Raw genomic sequence first — 22,655 nt, 5'->3', positions numbered from 1 at the left:
ATCGTCAAATTCACCAGAACACAGGAAATTACATCTACTATGTTAAAAAGCTGAATTAGCAAGACCCCCAGACCCCCCGGTTCGGGGGTGTGGTCAGTGCATGCGGCATGCCATCATACAGAGATATTAACTTTTAAGTAATGAATGGTATTATTAAAGATGGGTCTACTTACATTGCTTCAGTCATCAAATTAATTTCTGTAGGCCTACTTTTTTAATGGATGAAATTGTACACATCATTTTCAAATGCTAGTAAAGCAAGCCTGATAAAAGTGTCAAACTCACAAAATTCACCAAAACACAGGAAAATACATGCTGGCCATTTGAGGTATTGCAGGGGGGGCACTGTATATGAACGAGCCCATGTGATCACCCATCACATTTTCCAATACGTTTCCAACCCGGAAGAAGGGGTGAATTCGCTTCATGCGCTGGGTGAGCAACTCAATGCAAGTGTATGGGAGGGGAAATCCGGTGCCCTCTCTATTATTTTTTAACTCAATGGACGAAACACACAGAGAAACAGACGAAAAGATTCACATTCAAATCAAACTCACACGTTCCAGTGAGGGAGGACAGACTGCCTTTCCACAACTAGGAGGGAATACTGACCCAGACCACTGGAACCTGCTGCCGACTCTGTCAGCTGAATGGACTTTAACAAGAACCAGGATTCAAAGTGAACTTAAACTTCATGGAACATTATAGAAGTGTTACCACCACTCACTGGCTGATTTACTGTATTTAACAGAGTGTTTGTTGCTTTTATTCAGAGACAAAATGGCTTCCAAGTTGTCTCCCTCAGATGAGGATTATTCCTGTCCTGTGTGTTGTGACATCTTTAAAAATCCTGTTATCCTGTCCTGTAGCCACAGCATCTGTAAAGCCTGTCTGCAGAAATGGTGGAGAGAGAAAGTAATAAAGGAATGTCCAGTTTGTAAGACAATTAATTCAACGGATCCACCCAGAAACTTGGCTCTGAAGAACCTGTGTGAGGCCTTCATACAGGAGAGACATCAGAGAGCTTCAACAGGGTCTGAGGTTCTCTGCAGTCTGCATGCTGAGAAACTCAAACTGTTCTGTCTGAAATGTCAACAGCCAGTGTGTGTTGTGTGTCGGGATTCTAAAAAACACACCGACCACAGATTCAGACCCATCGATGAAGCTGCGCTGGATCACAAGGAGGAAGTCCAGGAATCACTGAAGCCTTTACAGGAGAAACTGAAGGTCTTTCATAAAGTTAAAACAAACTATGATCTAACAGCAGAACACATTAAGGTCCAGACCAAACGCACAGAGAGAAAGATTAAGAAACGGTTTAAGAAGCTTCATCAGTTTGTACGGAAGGAAGAGACGGCCAGGATCAAAGCACTGAGGGAGGAAGAGCAGCAGAAGAGTCAGATGATGAAGGAGAAGATTGAGGGTCTGAACAGAGAGATATCAACCCTTTCACATAAAATCAGAACAATAGAGGAGGATCTGAGAGCTGAACACATCTCATTCCTGGAGAACTACAAGACCACAATGGAAAGAGTCCAGGTCGCACCGCAGGACCCACAGCCGGACTCAGGAGCACTGATAGACGAGGCCGAACACCTGCACAACCTGACCTTCAGAGTCTGGGACAAGATGAAGGACATTGTCTCCTACACTCCTGTCATTCTGGACCCCAACACTGCCCCTGCAGGACTGATCCTGTCTGATGATCTGACCAGTGTGAGATGGGGAGAGAGACAGCAGCTTCCTGACAACCCAGAGAGATTTGATACCTGGTGCTTTGCCCTGGGTTCTGGGGGATTTAACTCAGGGACTCACAGCTGGGATGTTGAGGTTGGAGACAATATAAGCTGGTCAGTAGGTTTGTTAGCAGAGTCTTTTCAGAGGAAGGGGGATAGAGGGGGTCAATGCTGGACTATAGGTTTAAATAAAGGTAAATACTTAGCCGAGTCATCAGAGTCAGGACTCACTGCTCTCTCATTGAAGCAGAAACTTCAGAGGATCAGAGTCCAGCTGGACTGGAATGAAGGAAAGCTGTCATTCTCTGTTCCTGATACTAACACACACATACACACCTTCACACACACTTTCACTGACACACTCTTTCCAATCATTAACACTGATGATACTCTCCCTCTGAAGATGTTACCAGGGAAGGTCAGTGTAACTGTGGGTGAAGCAGTTGATGATGAAGACGACAATGATGATCATGATGATGGTGATTATGATGAAGATTAACATGATGAAGACAAGGAGCAGGGCTGGGATATGGACAGAAGGAATCAAAATAATGTTTGACCATAATATTGTACTACTCGCAATAATACAATCACAATAATATCAATTATTTTTGTTTTATTTTTTATCTACAAGCTCAATGCAAGCTCATGTGCTGTGAGCTTGTAGATCTGCTATCTTCACAATTTTTTTTCTTTTACATTTTTTAACATATCTGAATGTAAGTTATTTAAACCACAGGGGGGAAAACACTTACGCCATATCATGATATTACAGTATTCAAAATCCCAGATGATATATAGGCTCACATCATGATATTGATAAAATATCAATAATACACCTTGCTATTGAGTCTTTAAAGGGGAATACCAGTTCATTTTAGAAGGTATTTGATTGTGTTGTCGTGGTCGAGGACAATCTGTCACGGTCACACTCTCTGCCGCACCCATCTCCCCTTCTCCCCAGTAACTCCATATTGGGTGTGGGTTCACCTGTGTATCCTGTGCCTGATTGTCCCCAGAGACTATACCCACACAGACTGTCCATCATTACTGGTTCATACTTTAGTTTGTGTGTCAGGTTTTCTGTTGCTTCCTGAGTTGTTCTTCTTATTGTTTGTTTGTCTGTGTATTTTAAGTGATGTTCCTTAAGTAAAGTCTGTTTTCAGTTTAACTCTTGTTCATGTGTTTGTTTCCCGTGTTTGTCTTTGATTTATTTTTATTTAAAAAAAGGAATGTTGCCCAAAATAGGAACGCTAGTATTAGTTATTGATTATTGTTGTTATTGTGTACAGTAGCTTGCCACCTGTAGTGTCCAAGTATCTAGTTACTTTGTAGATTTTTATCATAATTACAAAACCACTTCAGACCTATATATACACTTTGGCAATTTGAAAATAGATCTACAAGCCCACAAGAGCTTGTAGAGCTGATATTTTCAAAGGATTTCTATACCTTTTATACATTCGAAATCCTTTGAAATGGGACCTTCTGCATAATGAGTACTTTTTGCTTTTGTTACTTTAAGTACATTTTCATGCCAATACTTTTGTACTTTCACAAAAACATTTTTGAATATCGAACTTGTACTTGTAACAGAGTATTTCTACAACAGGGTATTGGTACTTTTACTTAAGTGAAACATGTGAGTACTTCATCCAACTCATCATCACTTATCTATCCAGGTCACAGGATCATTGGCTTCCATGCTGACCTGTCTCAGCTCAGTGGAACAAAAGTTCTCTAATGGAAGAAAAGAAACACTGGTCTGCGGTTACATATAGATAAGGGCCCCTTATAAATGTCCCCTTATTAAGGGGACATTTTCCCCTCCAACTGATGATAATAATGATAATACCTGAGAGAGAGAGGCGAGATATGCGGTGGATGTGTGGTGCATCCTCACCTTTTTCCAGTAGGGGGCGCAACATGACTCCTCTGATCTTGCTCTGTACTAAGTCCTCTAAGTCTAGGACAGTGGTTCCCAAAGACAGCGGGGTCCCCAAATTATTTTGGGGGGTCCCCAGATGATTAGGTTAATGTGCAACATTTTTCTCAACAGTAAAAAAAAACAAAAAACATACAGTATAAGTGTATACAGGGTATCTGCACATTTCAAAGGTTACAATTTAAGGACTTCAAAAACCTTTTTAATACCAAATTGGCCAAATTGTCAAATATTACATAAGGCAAGCATTGTGAAAATAGGAGATCTACAAGCTTGCAGTTCAGCTATTTTCACAATATTTATCTGTGGAACCGAGTCAAACTAAATGTAATGCTGTCTACAATTACAAGTGCTTGTCAGGGTGGGGGGTCCCCAGTTCTAAATATGATTGTTTTGGGGGTTCGCGGCCTGAAAGGTTTTGGGAACCCCAATTGCTCTAGGACTGATGAGAGAATAAAACTGTGAAGTGAAAGCTGCTTTCTAACACAATTGATCATCTTATTATAGCCAATGTTCATGGGAGTTCTTTATTATGTCTTATGTTACTTGAGTGACTATTATTGAATGCCATTTCTATACCCACATGCAGATATCCATAACACGATGCCCAGGATGGAACATCAAAGGTTCCACAATTTAGAACTCATAAGTTACTCATTTGCGTGTTTTTTCCCCCCCATAAAAAAAAACCTCAAAATGAGTTACTCACATATTCAAAAAAATAAAAAGTGCTCTCTTCAGCCAGAGTTTCTATAATAAAAAAAGGTCATAGTTGCTCGTTAACTGCTCATCTGAAAATATAAACCAAGTTAGGGATATCATTGTTTATTAGGCAATGCTTTTACTGTAATATAATATATGATTCCTAACGACATGGTCTTCCGTTTTGCAGAAAATGTTAAAAGGATCTCTAGCTAATAAGCCAAATATGCCGTAATACTATTAACTAAAATTAAAAATGAAAAACACCTTAAATATTTTATAAATAGTTTACCTTTTACTCAATAGGGACAACACCCGTCGCAAGTTGATGTCATTTGTGTGGTCCCTGTGGAATGAATGGAATGCATGTGCAAATAAAACCTTTTTTTAAATATTGTTTTGAACCTTGGGAAGTATTACATTGCTTTTTATTAACATGACAATGATAATAACATTTCTTAGGGCTGGACCACACATTATACACCCCTGGGCCACACATGGACAAATGACACCAACTTCCCCCTTGAATAAAAGATTAACTATTTATAAAATATTGAAGGTGTTTTTAATTTGAGTTATAGAGGCCAATTATAATGTATTAAGGCATATTTGACTATTAGCCAGGGATCGTTTTAAGGCTGAATAGCCTAAAGGCTGAACCCTGCTGGAAGTAAATGACTAGATTTTTTTGGGTTGAGGAAAAAAAGAATGAATGTAGTACAATAGTTTTCCAAGTTTAACCATTAATAAATATTTATTATGTTTTACATTTCAGTGAAATGTATGATTTATCACTTTTCTACACAGGACATTACACAAAGTCAAGAAGAATACACATTGTTTTAGTCTTTGTAATAAAGCTCCGATAAGTTTACCTAAAAAAGGAGTCTTAATAAACAGCAGTTGATACAACCTATCAATGGAGTTTTCTAAAGTTCAATAATGATTTGATTGGATATATGGCAAGAACACAAGAAAAAAAATCAACAGACTCTGGAAATCCTAGAGAAGCTCACTTAACTGTAGTATAGGCCATTTTTTATGTAAAAACTGTTCCATTGGCCTAAGGCACAGGAATACTATTAAGATTATCATACATACCACACATGAATCCTGTACAGTGACTTAAAAGGTTTGATTTTAATAATTATATACTAAGGTGCATTGATCTTTTTACACCTCTCATAGCATTTGAAATACAGCATGAAAAAAGAATATCAAGCGAAAAATAAAAGTAACATGTTGACCTATCCCCCAGATTTGACCTTTGTGCGTAGCCCCAGTTTTTTTCTTCCCATAATGCAATTCTTCCCATCATACAATTGAGTAACTTACTGTAATATTGTCTCATTGAAACATTATTTATGTGGCGGGAGAGATCAAATAACTTAAGTGGGTTTAATTCGTCTCAAATGAATACATATTCTAACCTCTTCAAATTATTTGACTCGATGCATTTTAAGTAGTCGTTCTAAAAATGTATTTGGGTCTCGAGTTTTTTCCAGTTCGTTATGCTACAACTCAAGAATTTCAAAATCATTTATTTGGGATTATTGTCCAAGAGTTCAATTCAAAGTACTCTATGCTACCAAGGTGAAAATTTGGAAGGTTCTAGAAATATACTGTAGGTATAAATGTAAATACAGATAAATGCAGTTTTATAAAAAGTACCCAACCCCATGATTCAGTTTGGCTTAAACAGCCACAAACAAAAAATTAACATCCATTATCACGATAACTTAGACACCTTTTTTCTTCTTCTTCTTTTCGTTTATTTTTATTTTTATTCCATCTTGGGGGTTAGAACAATATTTTCCTTGCAAAATTATTTTAATTTCCGTGTCTTTTATCAACAAAGTCACGATTAGATCCTTCAACAGATCTCAACAGCATTTAAGGATTATAAGACAGTAAAATCCTCAGTGTCAAAGTTTTCCATTTGTAACCCAAATGGTCCCTTACAGCACTGTTAACTGAGAGAGGGTACAAAATGTAAACAAGTGGGACCGTTACGGGTTCATTTGGTTTCATTATGTTACATCCTCTGAGTTAAATTAACACTTGAGGATTTTACTGTGCAGGGAGGACTTTTTCCATCGGAGTGGGTTTGATCGATTGATTGAATACTTTATTAACTCTTTAAGACCGGGAACACATCTGTGTGTCATTTTTAGATTTATTTGGCTATTAAAAAAATAGCAGATATACAAGCTCATAGCGCGGCACTGAGTGCCGCACTATGAGCATGTAGATCTGCTATTTTTTGAAAAATCGTGAAAATTTGTGGCAGAATCTTGGCTTACATATATTTTTTAAAGTGAACATTTGTAAAATATTTAGTTCAAGGAACCCCCAGAAGCAAAGATTTGAGTTAAATGTCCACAAGAAAAAAGAAAAAAAATCAAATATTTGCACAACTTTTCATGATTTCAAAAAAATAGCAGATCTACAAGCTCATAGCGCGGCACTCAGTGCCACGCTATGAGCTTGTATATCTGCTATTTCTGAATAGCCCAACGAAATCTAAAAATGACACACAGATGCGTTTCCCGTTCTTAAAGAGTTAACAGTTAGCAAAAAGTACAGCGGTACGATTATACAATGATGCTAAAAAGGATAACACAACAAGCCCAGAGCCATAGAGAGAGTGAGTTCCGTCACAAAGCGGGGCTGCTATGGGCTGTTAGTTCCAAACATTGGAACGTCCTCGTTGAGATAAGACAGAGCATTTTCCGCATTCCATTCTTACACAATGGGAGTCTATGCTAGTTTCGTCACTCTCATACTAAGATAACGCTGAACAAGCCCTCAGGGCTTCTTGTGTTATCCTTTTAGCATCATCATTGTATAATGGTACCTCTGTACTGGGTGTTCATGGGAGAGCTGCAGATTTGATTGTGGTTTTACACATTTTGATGGATTGAAGTATAAGTACTACCGTACGCTCCTAGATGTACAGTATCTACATACGCTACATCAGTGGTTCTCAAAGTTGGGGTCCGGGGACCCCCAGGGGTCCTTGTGCGGGGTGGTTCCAGGGGGTCCTAAATACAGCATCACAATCCTTTCCAACCCCTTTATACGTTGGCTATTCAAAAAATATTGAAAATGTTTAAAATTTAGAATCATTTTGAATTTCCTTTTTTTATAACATAAATCCTCTCTTCTGGGGGGTCTGTCTCCCTAGCACAAAACCTTTTCAGATGGGGGGGGTCCGCGGCCAAATACATATACATTTGGGAGGTCTCTGACACAAAAAGGTTTGAGAACCCCTGCTGTACGACGTACTGTCGAGTGTGTGCCGCCACGGTTCTGCCTCAAACCGCCTGTGCGTCGGGTAGGCCCTGATCCTAGGGTAGGCCCTGATCCTATAGGGTAGGCCCTGATGAGACATACCAAAGCCTATACCGCTTGTGCTATAACCACACCCCGCTTCTGTGACGAACGCGGAACTGCCTCTCGTATACCAACGGTGGGGGCGTTGTCACATTCTAATACAGCCCAAAACCCTATTTTTCCTTCTGGTCTGGTGACGTGCTTTGCTAAGCATTGGACTGCGGACCCCAACCCCCCGTGATTGAATCCTGCTGCTATACTATATAAAGTATAGTTTTGGGCCGTGACGGATGCGCAAAGTCTCAAGCAAACTTGAGCCACCGCCGAGCAAGCTAAAGCAAGCGAGTTGCCGTGCCGAACGTTGCGAAGTTCGCTTGAGATGACTCAGCGTTGTCCGAGTTATGTACCGATAGGGACAGAATCGTAAATCATGTTTTGGGGCGAGCGTTTGCCCCCAACTGCCACTCAAAGAGGCTACTACTACTGGCCAATCACAGCGCGTCCTTGCATAAGTGGTATAGGCTTTGGGACCACTCGGCCCTGATCCTTAGGGTCTGCCTCAAACTCCTGTGCATCGGGTAGGTCCTGATCCTTGAGGCTGGAATGGTCCTTGCAATTCTAAAGCCTGTCGCCACGTCGGGGAAACAAAGCTGCATTACAAGCACACAACGCGCAGCATCCGCGCCACGATGTGAGCTTGTATGTCGGGTATTTTCGGCGTGCAACGGCGCCGTGCGACACGAGCATAAATCAGGCTCAACTCTACATTCTAAAGTACATCCACTCTGACTGCAACCTGCACGGTAATGGAACAAAAAAAAGAATAGATTTACTGGTATGGGCTCTCAAGTCATATTCTTTTCTTTTTTTTTACCTTTATGCACCAATGAATGATATCTCACATTAAAGGACTGGGGGGGTGCGGTGGAGATACTGGGGGCACAAGTAAAGTAAAGCTTCTAATAAGTTGATCATCAATGAACATTAACATTAATGTTTTGGTCGTCGTTCGTTCGTTCTTGAACGACAAGACCCCATAATAAGTGATTCAAAAAGGAAAACAAAATGCAGAGCTTGTTGAGATTCCCCTCCACACTTCATTCGCCATTAAAAAGCCACGTGAAGAATGGAAGCACAAAAGGAGGAAAAAAAAATAAACGACCAACCAGAAAGCCTAAAATATATAAACGTGAGCAAAATCAGGAAGTACAGAGGGAAGAGGGAGCAACAAGTGAACATACTGAATTCCAGCAGCATTTTCTTTTCTTCCTTCCTTTCTTTTTTTTCTTTTTTTTTTTTTACGGGGTGTTTTGAGGGGGATTATCAGACAGGAAGGAGGAGATGGGATGATTTGACGGAGGAGGAGTCACAGTCAAGCCTCTCTTCTAGAGTAGAGTGTCATCTGTGCAGCCGCCCTCCAGGCCGTAGCGGAACTCCTGCAGGTTGGACACGCCGTAGAAGTGGATGAAGGCGGCGGCTACGACCAGCACGTGAAAGATCTGATGGGAATGGAACTAAGAAAACACAAGAGAATGAAAAGAGACGTGGTGTGAGGTTTGTTTTCGTTATTGCATTCATAGCTATTGCTGCAAGTCAAGTCACCTTTATTTGTATAGCACCAATGCCTAAAACGTTTATAAACGTTTTTGAGAATTAAGCTATTTCCTGCCAAAAACGTTTATAAATGTTTATTTTTATTTTTACCAAAAACAAAATAAAAACATTTCTAAAATGATTCTTCAGGCATGCAAACAGCCCCGAGGTGAAAAAGGTGACAACATGTTGTTTTCTTTCGGGTCAGGTGTCACACAATTGCCCTATTTGGGTTCAAAAAGGTGACTGTAGCTGAAAAGTGACACTTTTGCATGTCTGATTCTTAATTTTTTTGTTTTTTCCGTTTTTCCTTTCTTCACAAAAAAACAGGAGATAACATTTTCCAAAAAGTTGCTGCTCCATTCACTTCATTGTTAAAAAATAAACTGAGAAAAAAACATTTTTCCTATGTTTTACCATGTAAACTGCTGGCAGAGGCTGCAAACTGTTTTAGAAAATCCCGTTTTCAGTTTAAGAGTTTAAAACAACAGAAGTTGACCCAAAGTGCTTTACATTCACAATAGCATCATAACAACCTACTAAAATACGCTTGCACTAATATTTCTTTTTTTCTTGAGTTGCACAGATTCTGTCTTGGCTATAGTGGTGGAAAGGGACAGAGTAATAATAATAATAATAATAACTCAAAAATACATAGTGTTTCTCTAAGTAAACAAAGACGCTTTACAGAGGGGGGGGGGGGGGGGGGCAATGTGGGTTTTGAAGGTTTGAAGGGTGGGTGGGGGCTTCCCTGAGAGTATTGGGGAGTGCATTCCACAGGGAGGAGTATCATTTCATTTTTCTTGTTCCAAACCTAGAGAGCCCTGTACTGGTTCTTCAGGTATGTCAGTGTGGAGAAGAAGAAAAAAAAAAAAAACACTCACTGAGATAAAGTACATAGTTACTTGGCATTTACAGTGAGCTCTAGGGAAACCTGCCTGACGACTGACAAGTCATCCAGTACCTCACGCTAGACTGTGTTTTTTCGTACATGTGCCTCTTCTTGACAGAGTCTGTACACATGACTAGGGCTGTCACCATTACAAATGTAACCCTTTAAGACCTGGAATGCATCTGTGTCACTTTTTGATTTGAGCTAAAAAAAACATTATTTTACACTCTGGCTATTCAAAAATAGCAGATATACAAGCTCGTAGCGCAGCACTCGGTGTCGCGCTACGAGCTTGTAGATCTGCAATTTTTTGAAAAATCTTGAAAATGTGTGCAAATCTTTGAATATGTATTGTTTTAAAGCAAACATTTTTTACTAAAATCTTTGCTTCTGGAACGACATATTTTGAGATGGGGGTCCGCGGCCAAATACATATAATTTTGGGGGTCCTTGACATGAAAAAGTTTGAGCACCACTGATATAGAAACATACGTTTTTTTCAGAATACTGTTGGGATTTAGAAGACATTAGTAGAATCGGCTTCAGTTGACAATTAATTGTCACTCAAATAATCGTGATAAACGATTTAATTGCGTGTTTGGCATTGAACACTGGAACATATAAAGCCTTTTAGGCTTCATAATAAAAAATTGCACATGGGGCAGATATGACAAATAACTGAAATATACAAAGAAATTAGACATATTTAATAATTTTATACATGTAAACATTGCAGAAATAGCAGATCTACAAGCTTACAACGCATTTTTAATATTTGAAAATGTGTGAAACATTTTCAACATGGGAACGATTATGACGATTAAGCAAAAAATGTATGCGATCATCTCAAATAATTGCGCTTACACGATTATGTAATAATTGTGACAGGCCTAACACAGGACTGTCGATGAGCTGATCCTGTTCTGTAGTAGTTTAGTTTAAACTACATTTGGAATTGAAGCTCTAGGGCTGGGGATCTGGAACCGGAGGAACCGGATTCAACATTGAGGAACTGGAATCTGTTCCATCACGTTTAGGAACCGTTTCCAGGAACGGGTTAATCTCTAAACTGTCAGAGCCAGTTATGTGGACTTCACCTTATCAGTTTTATCTTCACTTTTCTACATGACTGACTGAGTGCATGGTCAATCATGCAATGCAATACCTTCACAGAACACCATATGCATACGAGTTATTCTGAACACTTCCATGAGAATTAAGTAATTAAGTAATTTAAGACCCAGGCCATGCATGCATGTAGATCTACTAAATTAATTCCTTTAATCCATTAAGACAGTGTCTATCAACCTTTTTTGTGCCAAGGCACACCTGGCATAGCCAAAAAATCCCAGGGCACACCTAGATATACGGTATATATAATTATATATATATATATACGGTATATCTATATAAACACACTAGGGGTGTGCCGATTTTCACATTTCACGAAACGATACGATACGATATTGGGCACACAACTTCGATACGATACGCACTTTTTTATCATGAAAATATATGGGGGAGAAAAAAAGCAAATGCAAACAAATATTTCTGTTTTTGCATTATTCAGACATGCAAACTTGTAGCTTTTCAGCTTCCACTAGCCGTTTTGAATCCAAATAGGGCAATAGTGTGACACCTGACCCGAAAAGAAACAGCATGTTGTCACCCTTTTCACCTCGGGGCTGTTTGCATGCCTGATTATTGTTATTGTTTTAAAAAAAAAATTTTTTTTCAAAATCTTTTTTTTTCAAACCTCCTTCAAACGGCGCGGCACACCTCAGCAGTAGCCCCGGCCCAAAATTGGGACGTTTGCCAGGGTTGATATACACTGCATTAAGACGCATCTGTGTCATTTTAAGATTGTCATTTGTCATTTTAAGATTTCTTTGGCTATTCAAAAATAGCAGATCTACAAGCTCATAGCACGGCACTTGGTGCCGTGCTATGAGCTTGTAGATCTGCTTTTTTTCTTAAAAGAATCGTGAAAATGTGTACAAATCTTTGAATATATACATTTTTAACTAAAATCTTTGCTTCTGGGGGTCCCTGGAACAAAATATTTTGAGATGGGGGGGTCTGCGGACAAATACGTATCATGTTGGTGGTCCTTTACATGAAACAAGTTTGAGAACCACTGATATTATATCAAGTATATATTTAAAAAAAAAAATGTTAGGATTTAGAAGACATTAGTAGAATCCCCAGAAGCAAAGATTTGAGTTACAAATGTTAGCTTTAAAAAATATATATATATATGTATTCAAAGATTTGCACACATTTTCACGATTTTTCAAAAGAAATAGCAGATCTACAAGCTCATAGCGCGGCATTCAGTGCCATGCTATGAGCTTGTATCTGCTATTTTTTAATATCCCAAATGACACAGTATGTGTTCCCGGATTGAATGGGTTAATAAACAGAAAATGCATTTTCAGGTCAGGATACCAATTGTATCCAATCAGCAGAGAGAACTCAAGACAGGATACAGATTCACAGAAATGTAATTAACCGATCTACAAGCGCACAACAACAACAAGCGCACAGCACACAACAACAACAACGCATTGTTATTTCCACTGAATGTTAGTTCAACCCAGAACAGGGATACATGTGGTTAATAAAACTCACCCAGATGTCACACTTGCCGGGGAAAAAGCGCTCAGGGATCCTGGCGGCGTACAGACCGGCGCCCAGGATGTACATGGAGCCCATCAGGTAGAACCAACCCATCTGGCCCACGGTGGTGGCCTTGACGAAGCCCTCCTCGATGGTGAAGTGCATGGTGGGCACGATGCCACTCAGTCCCAGGCCCATGAACACGCCTATTAGAGAACAACAAGGGCAAACGGTCACTCATCACTGGCCCCCATTTTATACACGAATACCCTCCAAACACCCCGCCGCACAACACCGTAAACTCAGAGTTATTACACATTCGGTGCCAGAGTATATTCATAATATACTCACCCAGTGCCAGCGATTATCGTGTTTTATAACCTTTTCAATCGGTCACAGAATTGTTATATCCATTATAATCGTTTGTCTGGCTGTGTTTATAAACACACACGACAGATCGACCAGCACTCAAAGAGTTACGTTTTTTCTCTCCGTCTGCCTCCTCTCCCCCTCCCAAACAGGCTGCAAACGTCATATCCGGTGGTTGTAGTCGTATTTCCGCCCCCCTTCCGCAGGCCATCTTAGCTTAGCTTAGCTTATGATCGGGTTTCAGATCGTTGGTAAACACAACGACGATAACTGTTCGTCGTCCAGAGTAAAGAAATATACAACCGGAGCTCTCCGTTCGTTTTTTATACCGTGTGAAAAATCGTGTTTTGCCCTATTTTGCCTAAAAATCTAAATGTTCAAGCTAAAACCGAAAACCGGAAACGGAACCCACTATTTGTGCATCCGGGTGAGTGGGAAGTGAGTGGAAAGGGAACCCGATGACGGAATGTACAGAAAACAGCGTGATCGTTTATTAAACCACAAAAAGACCACTTCACGTATATCTACGTTTTTTTTTACGGTTGGCACTCAACGCCACTTTTTGCAAAACCGTAGATTTACGGTTTTGGCACCCAATGTGTTAATGATGGGGGGGGAGCATACCTGCTCTGGTGGGCCTGTGGCGAGGTGTAGAGAAGCGGTCCCACTGGGCCACGATGATGGCGGCTATGCCCAGCACGCAGACAATGGTGAGGTAGATGAGGCGAGGCTGGGGGGAACAGTAGAAGGAGTAGTAGAGCCAGGGCACGAACGAACCCATGATCAGCAGGGCGATGCCCGAGTAGTCAAGCCTGAGGAGGACAAGAAGAGAGAGGGGGGGGGGGAAAGAAAATGTATTAGGCGTTTGTTAGGCAGTCTGTTCAAGCCGCTGTTGCATCCACTGTAGGGCTGTCAACTTTCCTCAGAAATTATATTCAAATATTGGTCTTAAAAATGTGCAGATATTCGAATATTATTATTATTATCATAAAAAAATATTTTTTCCAATTTTTCAATTTGTTTGACAGAAACAGTACAAAAAACGTATCGAGTGCTCGGATCCAATAAAACATATCTTTTGTTTGTTTTTATAACTTCATACATTGTTTTTTGTATTGTCCTGTCAAATAAACATAAAAAAATAAAAAATAAATGTATTTTTCTAAATTTGAATATTAATTTTCATATTCGAATATACATATTTTCCCAATATTAGAGTAATATTCAAAAATCGAATATTCGTTTGACAGCCCTAATCCACGGCCAGGCAAACAATACAGGATTATCAGGAGCAATACCACCAGATAAGAGTTTTTATCTAGCAGCGATTATATACTGCTAAATAAGAGCTATGCAAGTTGCCACTGCACAGGACTGGTGTCCTCCTTCTGGGCTCTATCCTGGGCTAAAGGCCTTTTTTTTCTCCCCTCCTCTATACCAAATCTTCACTGAAAATAGCAGATCTACAAGCTCACAAGGTGTTGTCACATACGCACTGTGGAGCTTGTAGAGCTGCTATTTTCTCAGAATGTTGCCTATTATTATTATGCCAAGACTACATGCCAAGAATAGGAACACTACGGTTCAAGGGGGTTAAGTTAACCACTTTCAACCTAGCATCCTAGCAACGATCCTAGCAACCCAGCATCTCTGCTTTGGAAATGTCATTATAAGTGAAAACATTTGCAACATTAAACAGAAAGTTGACAATAAAACTGAGAAATCATCACTTTGGTGACGTGTTTTTTATATTTACCACAAGTACGCAGAACAGAAGTTAGCACCTGATTCTAAACTAAAAACTGGTCTATTATTATCTGTTAGAGCGATATGATTTCTGTCTTTTCCTTTCTATGACGTCACTGCGTCTGCGGGGCACGGTCAAGTTCAAGGTGTGTCTAGATACTTAAGCCAGTCTGCAATCAAGCGCAGGCGGTTGCTTGTGGCAGAGGCACACAGTTTTAGACTGTGCTTTAGAGAACGGTTGGGCTATTATTCCCGTGCATTTAAGTTTAAGTTGCATTTATGTTTTGTGTGCCGACAGTGACGGAGAATAAACATTTTTTGAACTAAGTGGACAGTTTGAAATTAAGTTTTTGAGCACACGTCGAAACTTCTTTTAGCCGTTGGCAACCATGTACTGCCTTTAAAGTATAGGACTTTCTGACACTACAATTATCATCATCATAATATACTGTTATCTATCAATACAATTACGAGACATTGCTTTAATGTTTTCACTTTGATTGTGTGAAAACGTGTGGCCTTACTTGGAGAAGGTGCGTGACACTTTCTCAGAATGGCAGTAGACGGTGTGGAAAAGCCAAGAGAAGCTGAGACAGAGCACGGCTCCCAGGAAGAACATCCCGAAGACCACCTTCTCTTGCAGGGGGGCCATGAAATACACGTTGGGCCGGAGCATGGTTAGCGTGCCCAGGCATATGAACAGAATCAGCCCTGAGAAACAACAAAAAAACAAACAAACAAAAGTCCCTTAGTTTTATTAGGCATTATTATCACTCCTCCATGGACTTCTCTTACCAATAATCTAAACATAAGAATCCTGAATAAAAATCAGACAAATTAATCATCATATTAATCACTTAAACCCTGGCAAAATGTATCAACACGTTTTCAATAGTATTTTTCAGCGACAAAGTTATAAAGGCTTAAGTGGTTAATACTATTTTCATCCAGTGAGTCAACATTTTAAGACCGTTGCGGGGCAGAGGATATCGACTTCTTCTCACCTAAAAGATGTGTCCAGATGTTTCCTGTCTCTGTGTGAATTCTAAAGATGCTTCCAAAGCAGGCCCGAAACGAGGGCATGGGGGGTCGATGTCCATGCAGGAGATAATCGTTGTCCTTTAGCCAGTCTGGCAGGACGTGGAACGGGATGACCCTCCAGCGACCTTCCCAAACCTGAAAAAAACAAAAAACAGAGCTTTAATTTCTCACAGCCCTTTGATTCCCTTTAGGCCTGATTCACTAAGCTGTTTAAGCACTGCCGGGAACACGGTGTCTTTTTTTAAATGTCTTTAGCTATTCAAAAATAGCTGATCTAGCTTGTAGAGCTGCATTTTTTTTTAAATGTGTGCAAATCTTTAAACATATATATATATATATATATATATATAAAGTATATATATATATTAATTTCAGCGAACATTTTTAACTAAAATCTTTGCTTGGAACTAAATATTTTGCGATGGGGGTCCACGGCCAAATACATATAATTTTGGGGGTCCTTGACATGAAAACAGTTTGAGAACCACTGATATTATAGCGACAACGGTTTTCTGAAAACTGTTAGGATTTAGAAGATATTCGTAGAATCCCCAGAAGCAAAGATTTGAGTTACAAATGTTCGCTTTAAAAAATATATATTCAAAGATTTGCACAAATTTTCACGATTACATTTTTTTTGCAGATCTACAAGCTCATAGCGCGGCACTCTGAGCTTGTATATCTGCTATTTTTTTAATAGCCAAAGAAATCTGAAAATGTCTGATGGGTCTTAATGGGTTAAGGTCAAATTTTGGAGGTATAGGAATATATGCAAATTCCCAACGTCGCGAGTCTGATTCATCAATCTTTTTTTGTCCGTGAATTTTGACGGAGGTCTGCTCTTTCTCACGTCTGCTCGGAGGTAGACTTACATGGGACCAACATTTATCAACACATGAAAAAATATACACATATGTCAAACGATCTATTGCTTGAATGCATATTATATATTATATGTCTATTATAGACATGATGTAAAGTCAACCGATCCCTCGGCTCCCTCGGCATGTTTGCCGTGTGGCCAGTTTCGCCTATTGGGCCAACTCCAATGTCACGCAATTAATTTATAATATTGACCACATCAAATGGGTCAGTCTTACCATCTGATGAGGATACAGTATGGATGAAATCTAGCTGTGCCCATTACTCCAATTCCAATTCCGATGTAGGACAGTGGAGGGTTACAAAAGTACAACTGCTAATGTTATGCAGGGACAAATAAACAACCTTACGCATTCAGGAAGTGGCATTTACATTACAGAACAACACCATGTGTTGAGCAAACATTGCATGGTTTGATGACTGAGGCAATTACTTAATATGTGTGACGGCGAGCGATAATAACCGCAGATGCGACAGTATATCCACATTTTGGATATACTGGGTTCCTGTTCTAACTGTATTAACGACCGCAAACACCGTCCTGGAGGGTGACTCAGTGATTCACAGACATCCGTCCGTTCTAAAAAAGTACATTTTATTCTTAACGGATAATTATCCATTAAGGACTAATGGTAACCATAAAGAAAATGTGTCCAAATGGCCATCTCTAGCTCCTGTGTTTAAACAATATCACCAGATTACTGGCTAAGTGGCTCATGTTTCGCTCAACTGTAATGAAGGCATTTTTCAATGCTTTAGGAAGGCAGAAGAGGAGGAAGTAGAGAGCAGTAACAGCAGTCTGGTAATAACCACAAGGTTCCTGGTTTGGGCCACACCTGTGTCCAAATGTCCTTGAGCAAGACACCTCAGTAAAATCTCTGTCCTTTTAGATGTCTTTTGGCTATTCAAAAATAGCCGATCTACAAGCTCATAGCGCGGCACCGAGTGCCGCGCTATGAGCTTGTAGATCGGCTATTTTTGAAAAATCGTGAAAATGTGTGCAAATCTTTGAATACATATTTTTTGAAGCGAACTTTTGTAAAATATTTTGTTACAGGGACCTACAAAAGCAAAGATCTGAGTTAAAAATGTTGTTTAAAAGAAATATATGTATTCAAAGATTTTTCAAAACTAGCAGATCTACTATGAGCTTGTATATCTGCTATTTTTTTAATAGCCCAACAAAGTATAAAATAATGTTTATAGCAAATGACACAGTAAATGCGATTGCATGGGTTAAAGCACTTATTTGAGTGGCTGGGAGACTAGAAAATTACCATATAAATGCAGTCTGTTTAAATATGACAAACTGAGCTTCTGATTCAAGGACTGACAGTAAACTAAACATGCTTTATTTTCTTGTAAATGCTAAGAAATGTTTTTAGACAGATGTTAGGTTGGAAGTTTCCTGGTATCCTGGTTTCTTTGAAGCGCAACTCGGTTGTTGACTAGGGTTAATGTAATTTACTCTGAACTCAAGACTTGTAGGTCACACTGGATAAGAGCATCTGCTAAATGCCTAAATTATTAAATTGTAACTTGAAGCTGTGAAAGCTTTGTTTAAATTGGTAACTTTAGACACCGAAGTAAAATATAGCAAACTGTCGGTTTAGTAACACTTACAAAATTATTATGTTCTAAATCCAAAAGAACCTCCTAGAGAATCTTTAAGAATACTTCAAATTAAATGGCCAAATAAATTCTACATAGGGGCTTTCAACACACATTGACAAGTTTCTATTCAGCCAGAAAGGTGATTCAAAGGACTTACTTTGTGTACAAACTCCTCCATCTTCTCCATGGCATGGTGGGCCTGAAGGGGTAAGGTCAGGACGTCCTCCACGTCATCTTCATCATCCTGGTCAGAGAGCATCGCGGCCCCCTACCAATGCAGAGACCAGGATTATGATCAGGGTTCCCACACATTTTTAACAATTCATTTCCCAAACCTTTCCATAACTTTTCAAAAGTATCCCCCCCTCCCCCGGGCCTATAGCAATCATATGGGGCAATAATGAGAATAATAAGACAAACTCGAGCGAAGGTGTCACATGACAAAAAAGAACAGATCTACAAGCTAACAACGTATCACGGTGCAACGTGTTGTTAGCTTGTAGATCCTTTTTTTTTTTGTCACGTGACATCCTGTATACATTAGGCCACGCCACAATTCACGTTAATGTTAGACATGTTTTGGCACACATTTTTTCATGAACAAAATCAATGGCCAAAAACTATGTATAACCAAACCGTTTCCAGGCCTGGAAAATGTTTTTTTGAATTTCTAAATAATTTCCAGGAATTTCATGACCGTGGGAAGTGGGAACCCTGTATTATAGTTTACTAAAGCGTTAAAAACTAATTAAAACTAACAGAATGAAATTGAATAAAGTCAAAACACTATAATAACCTTGCCACAAAGGCACAGACCACCACCACAACACACTAATATTAATGAAGCTATTAAGAAGATACACTTTGGTAACGGGAGAGGAAGCAGGTCTTTCTTTGTGGTTCCATATTACCTCTGAATGGAGGCCTTTGCCGAGTCTCTGCCGGCCCCCTCCTCCTCCCCCCTCCTCCTCCTCGAGCAGGGGTCCGAGCTCCATCAGCTCCACGTCTGGGACGTTGCAGTCCTCAGAGATCCGGCAGTCTGCATCACATGCGGCGGACCCGTTTCGGCCTGACATAGGGAGACTGACCTGGAGACTTTTTCCTCACACTGTCCTCGGTGTTCTGCTTGAATCGTGGTCCTTTTGGTATCGTCTGGAATTCACAATGTGCAATAGGCATTTTAGTAGACGCTCTTAAACAAGAGTGATTTACAGTAAGCAAGGTAAACACAAGGTAATTAGTGATGTGTCGTTCATGATCGATTCGTTCAAAAGAACTAGTTCATTTGCTGTGAACGAGCTCGTTCACTTTCTGAAACTGTTACGTTCACGCGCAACGTAAAAAAAAACATACATTAACCACCTTAGCCCTATTTTATACCTAGGCTATTTGAAAATAGCAGATCTACAAGCTCACAACGTGTCGCGATCACTGAAATTAACCATTTCTTCCCACCACTAAAGGTAATACATCAAATGCATAGAAATAGTATTCTAGGATCATAGGTAAACCAAGAACCTATCATCACAAACAGAGGTCTTCAACAGGGGGTTCGTGGAGGTGGGGGTCCTACTACTGCAGGGGGTCCAGGAAATTGTTGCTTGATTAGACAATACATTTTTTTATATATATTTTTTTTAATTTTCTTTTAAATGCCATTTGTCTTTAAATATTTTTAAAACATTTTGTTTTATTTTTTAATAGCTTGTATACATGATTATTGTGCAATTGACAGATTGTTGATAGTACTGACATTGATTCTCAGTTAATAAGATATGTTTATAAATGGCAGTGGTACGGCCACCCTACTCACTGTACTAATAGCTTAGTATTGAATACACAATAACATGGTATGTTTATACATATTAAACACAATTGTATACATAATTATACAATATATGTTGTAGCCCCCCCCACCCTACGAGGTTTCAGTTTGGGGGTCCCTGGCCTGAAAACGTTGGTCTAAACAGTATAATATAAAAAATAAATCATCTGTACATTGAAACTATACAAACTATAGGATGCCACGTCAACAAATGAGCCATCTGTCTTATTACATAACATGCTATCTAGTATCTAACATGGAATCCAACAGAGTGAAGACACAGAGATCAATGGTCATACATTATCAAAATTATCAGTGGTGGAAGAAGTACTCAGCTATTTTTACTGTAAGTAAAAAGTAGCAACACCACATTCTTGTAGAGATAGCATATCTACAAGGCACAATCATCACGACACATTGTCATCTATTTTGTGGAATAGCCTAAGTATGAACTAGTGCTTAATTTGTTTAATGTGTGTTTTGTAATGATAATAACCTAAATCAACAAAGTAACTAGTAACTTCAACTCTCAACTAATTGTAGTGGACTTAAAAAAATTACAACATTTGCCTCTGAAATGTAGAGGAGTAGAAGCAGAAGTTTTAAAGTATCACAAAACGGAAATACTCATTACTCAATAGGGAATAGGGATGCTAGGGTTGAAGTGGTTAATGTTTAAAAAAAACATATCCTATCACACAAAGGTTTGTTGGCCCCCCTGTGGTAACTCTGAGGACCCCCTAAGGGTCCCAGACCACTTTTGGAAAGGGTAGATTGGGGGTCCCAGAGATGAAATAAATGGTATCAAATGGGTGTCTGTGGTCTGATGCATGTCAAACTGGGGGTCCTTGAAATCAAAAAGATCTGAAAGTGCACAAATTGGACCAAATTTAACCTGTACTGGTCCATTTGGTAAATTTCGGTTCCATTTTTTGCACACTCTCACACTTTCAAAGGGGTCCGGGGACCCCCAGGCCCAGGCCAGGGGTCCATGAGGAGGTTCCAGGGGGTCCCCAGCAAATGTATATATAAATATAGCATCAACATACATTTAAATACTTAATTTAACCTATAGATAAGTCTTCTAAGCTTGACACCAGAAATTACCCCCCCCCCCCATGTTTTCTGTACAAATACTTGTATTGCTCCTAGTGTTGAGGATGTGCTGTTTGTTATTAAATGTCTTTGATGAATTGAATACATGGACCACAATGGAAACCAGCCCTAAAGGGCTTTTTGTGTTATCCTTTTAGCATGAATTATTGTATTAACATACTGCTGTACTTTTTCAATCAATTTATGCATAAATAGAATTAATTACATAATGCATGTATAATTATGTAATTAATTTTTTATTTGTATTGTGTATTAAAGTTGTTATTGTAAAGCACTTTGTACTAACTTTGTACTAACTAATCTTTGAAAAGGTGTTATATGAATACAATTATTATTATTATTATTAATGCAGCTACAAGCTCACAACGAATCTGCTATTAAACAAAAAACAATGCAAAATTGGGAATATTGTTTTTAACAACACAAATCCTGTATGCGGGGTGTCTGCCACAAAGACATGTTCAGATGGGGGTCCGCGGCCAAATAACACAATACATAATCAGGAACAATGACCTAATGCGCATAAACATTTGGGCTCTTTGAACAAAACAAAAACAAATATGGAGACATGTAGGCTTTAAACACTAAACAGCATCATGACAGACGATCTGTGGGAGATACAACACAACACACACAACCGGCCTAGAGACACACACTGTTGTTATATAAATATGACACATATACATATACAATATAAGATATGACCATCATAACTCTATGTTCTAAAGCCTCCAGTGTAACACGTAGAGAAACACGTACAAAGAGACCAGAGGCTGATGCTAATGCTAAAGCTACAACAGAGAAGCTAACAGCGTCAACACTAAGAGGCTAAAACACTGTAAACAGGCTCTAATGGTTAGAAATGGTTTAATTAAGACCTTAATGGTGTAAAAAACGTCTTTTATACGTTTATAACGCGTTACCTGATCAGGTTGGGTCCAGGTAGACGAATTAATAGCAAATGTGAAATACGACCCTATCCCGGAAATGTACTGAGAGAGAGAGAGAATTGAGAGAGAGCTACTGCTGCTAGAGACTAGAGAGAGAGAGATAGAGGTAGAGCTAGAGAGAGAGAGAGAGAGAGAGAGAGAGAGAGAGAGAGAGAGAGAGGGGTGGAAATACAGAGAGAGAGAGAGAGAGACAGAGAGAGAGAGAGAGAGAGAGAGAGAGAGAGAGAGAGAGAGAGCTAGCGCTAGATAGAGAGAGAGGGGTAGGGAGAGAGAGAGCTAGAGTAGAGAG

At 39.4% G+C, this 22,655-nt stretch overlaps 3 protein-coding genes across 4 annotated transcripts in view; 1 reads left to right on the top strand and 2 right to left on the bottom strand.

Annotated features, from left to right (window-relative positions):
- LOC308080678 (sphingolipid delta(4)-desaturase DES1-like) overlaps nucleotides 1–22,655 on the bottom strand; it is a 252,203-nt gene that overhangs the window by 16,702 nt on the left and 212,846 nt on the right. The window lies entirely within an intron of this gene.
- On the top strand, nucleotides 535–2,292 carry LOC308081308 (E3 ubiquitin-protein ligase TRIM35-like). The gene has a single exon (XM_080423162.1). The coding sequence runs from the start codon at nucleotides 781–783 to the stop codon at nucleotides 2,233–2,235; it is 1,455 nt and encodes a 484-aa protein (XP_080279288.1). The 5' UTR covers nucleotides 535–780; the 3' UTR covers nucleotides 2,236–2,292.
- adipor1a (adiponectin receptor 1a) lies at nucleotides 5,502–22,456 on the bottom strand. The gene is made up of 8 exons (XM_080424876.1): nucleotides 22,340–22,456; nucleotides 19,387–19,627; nucleotides 18,633–18,743; nucleotides 15,943–16,114; nucleotides 15,463–15,649; nucleotides 13,817–14,004; nucleotides 12,836–13,029; nucleotides 5,502–9,233 (listed from the first exon to the last, which is right to left on the bottom strand). Exons 2-8 carry the CDS (start codon nucleotides 19,549–19,551, stop codon nucleotides 9,105–9,107), a joined length of 1,146 nt encoding a protein of 381 aa, XP_080281002.1. The 5' UTR covers nucleotides 19,552–19,627; nucleotides 22,340–22,456; the 3' UTR covers nucleotides 5,502–9,104.

This window comes from Gymnoscopelus braueri (assembly GCF_963280865.1).
Source record: "Gymnoscopelus braueri genome assembly, chromosome: 3".
Lineage (NCBI taxonomy): Eukaryota > Metazoa > Chordata > Actinopteri > Myctophiformes > Myctophidae > Gymnoscopelus > Gymnoscopelus braueri.
Note: the sequence above shows the minus strand (reverse complement) of the source record. Positions and strands in the feature narration are given on the sequence as shown.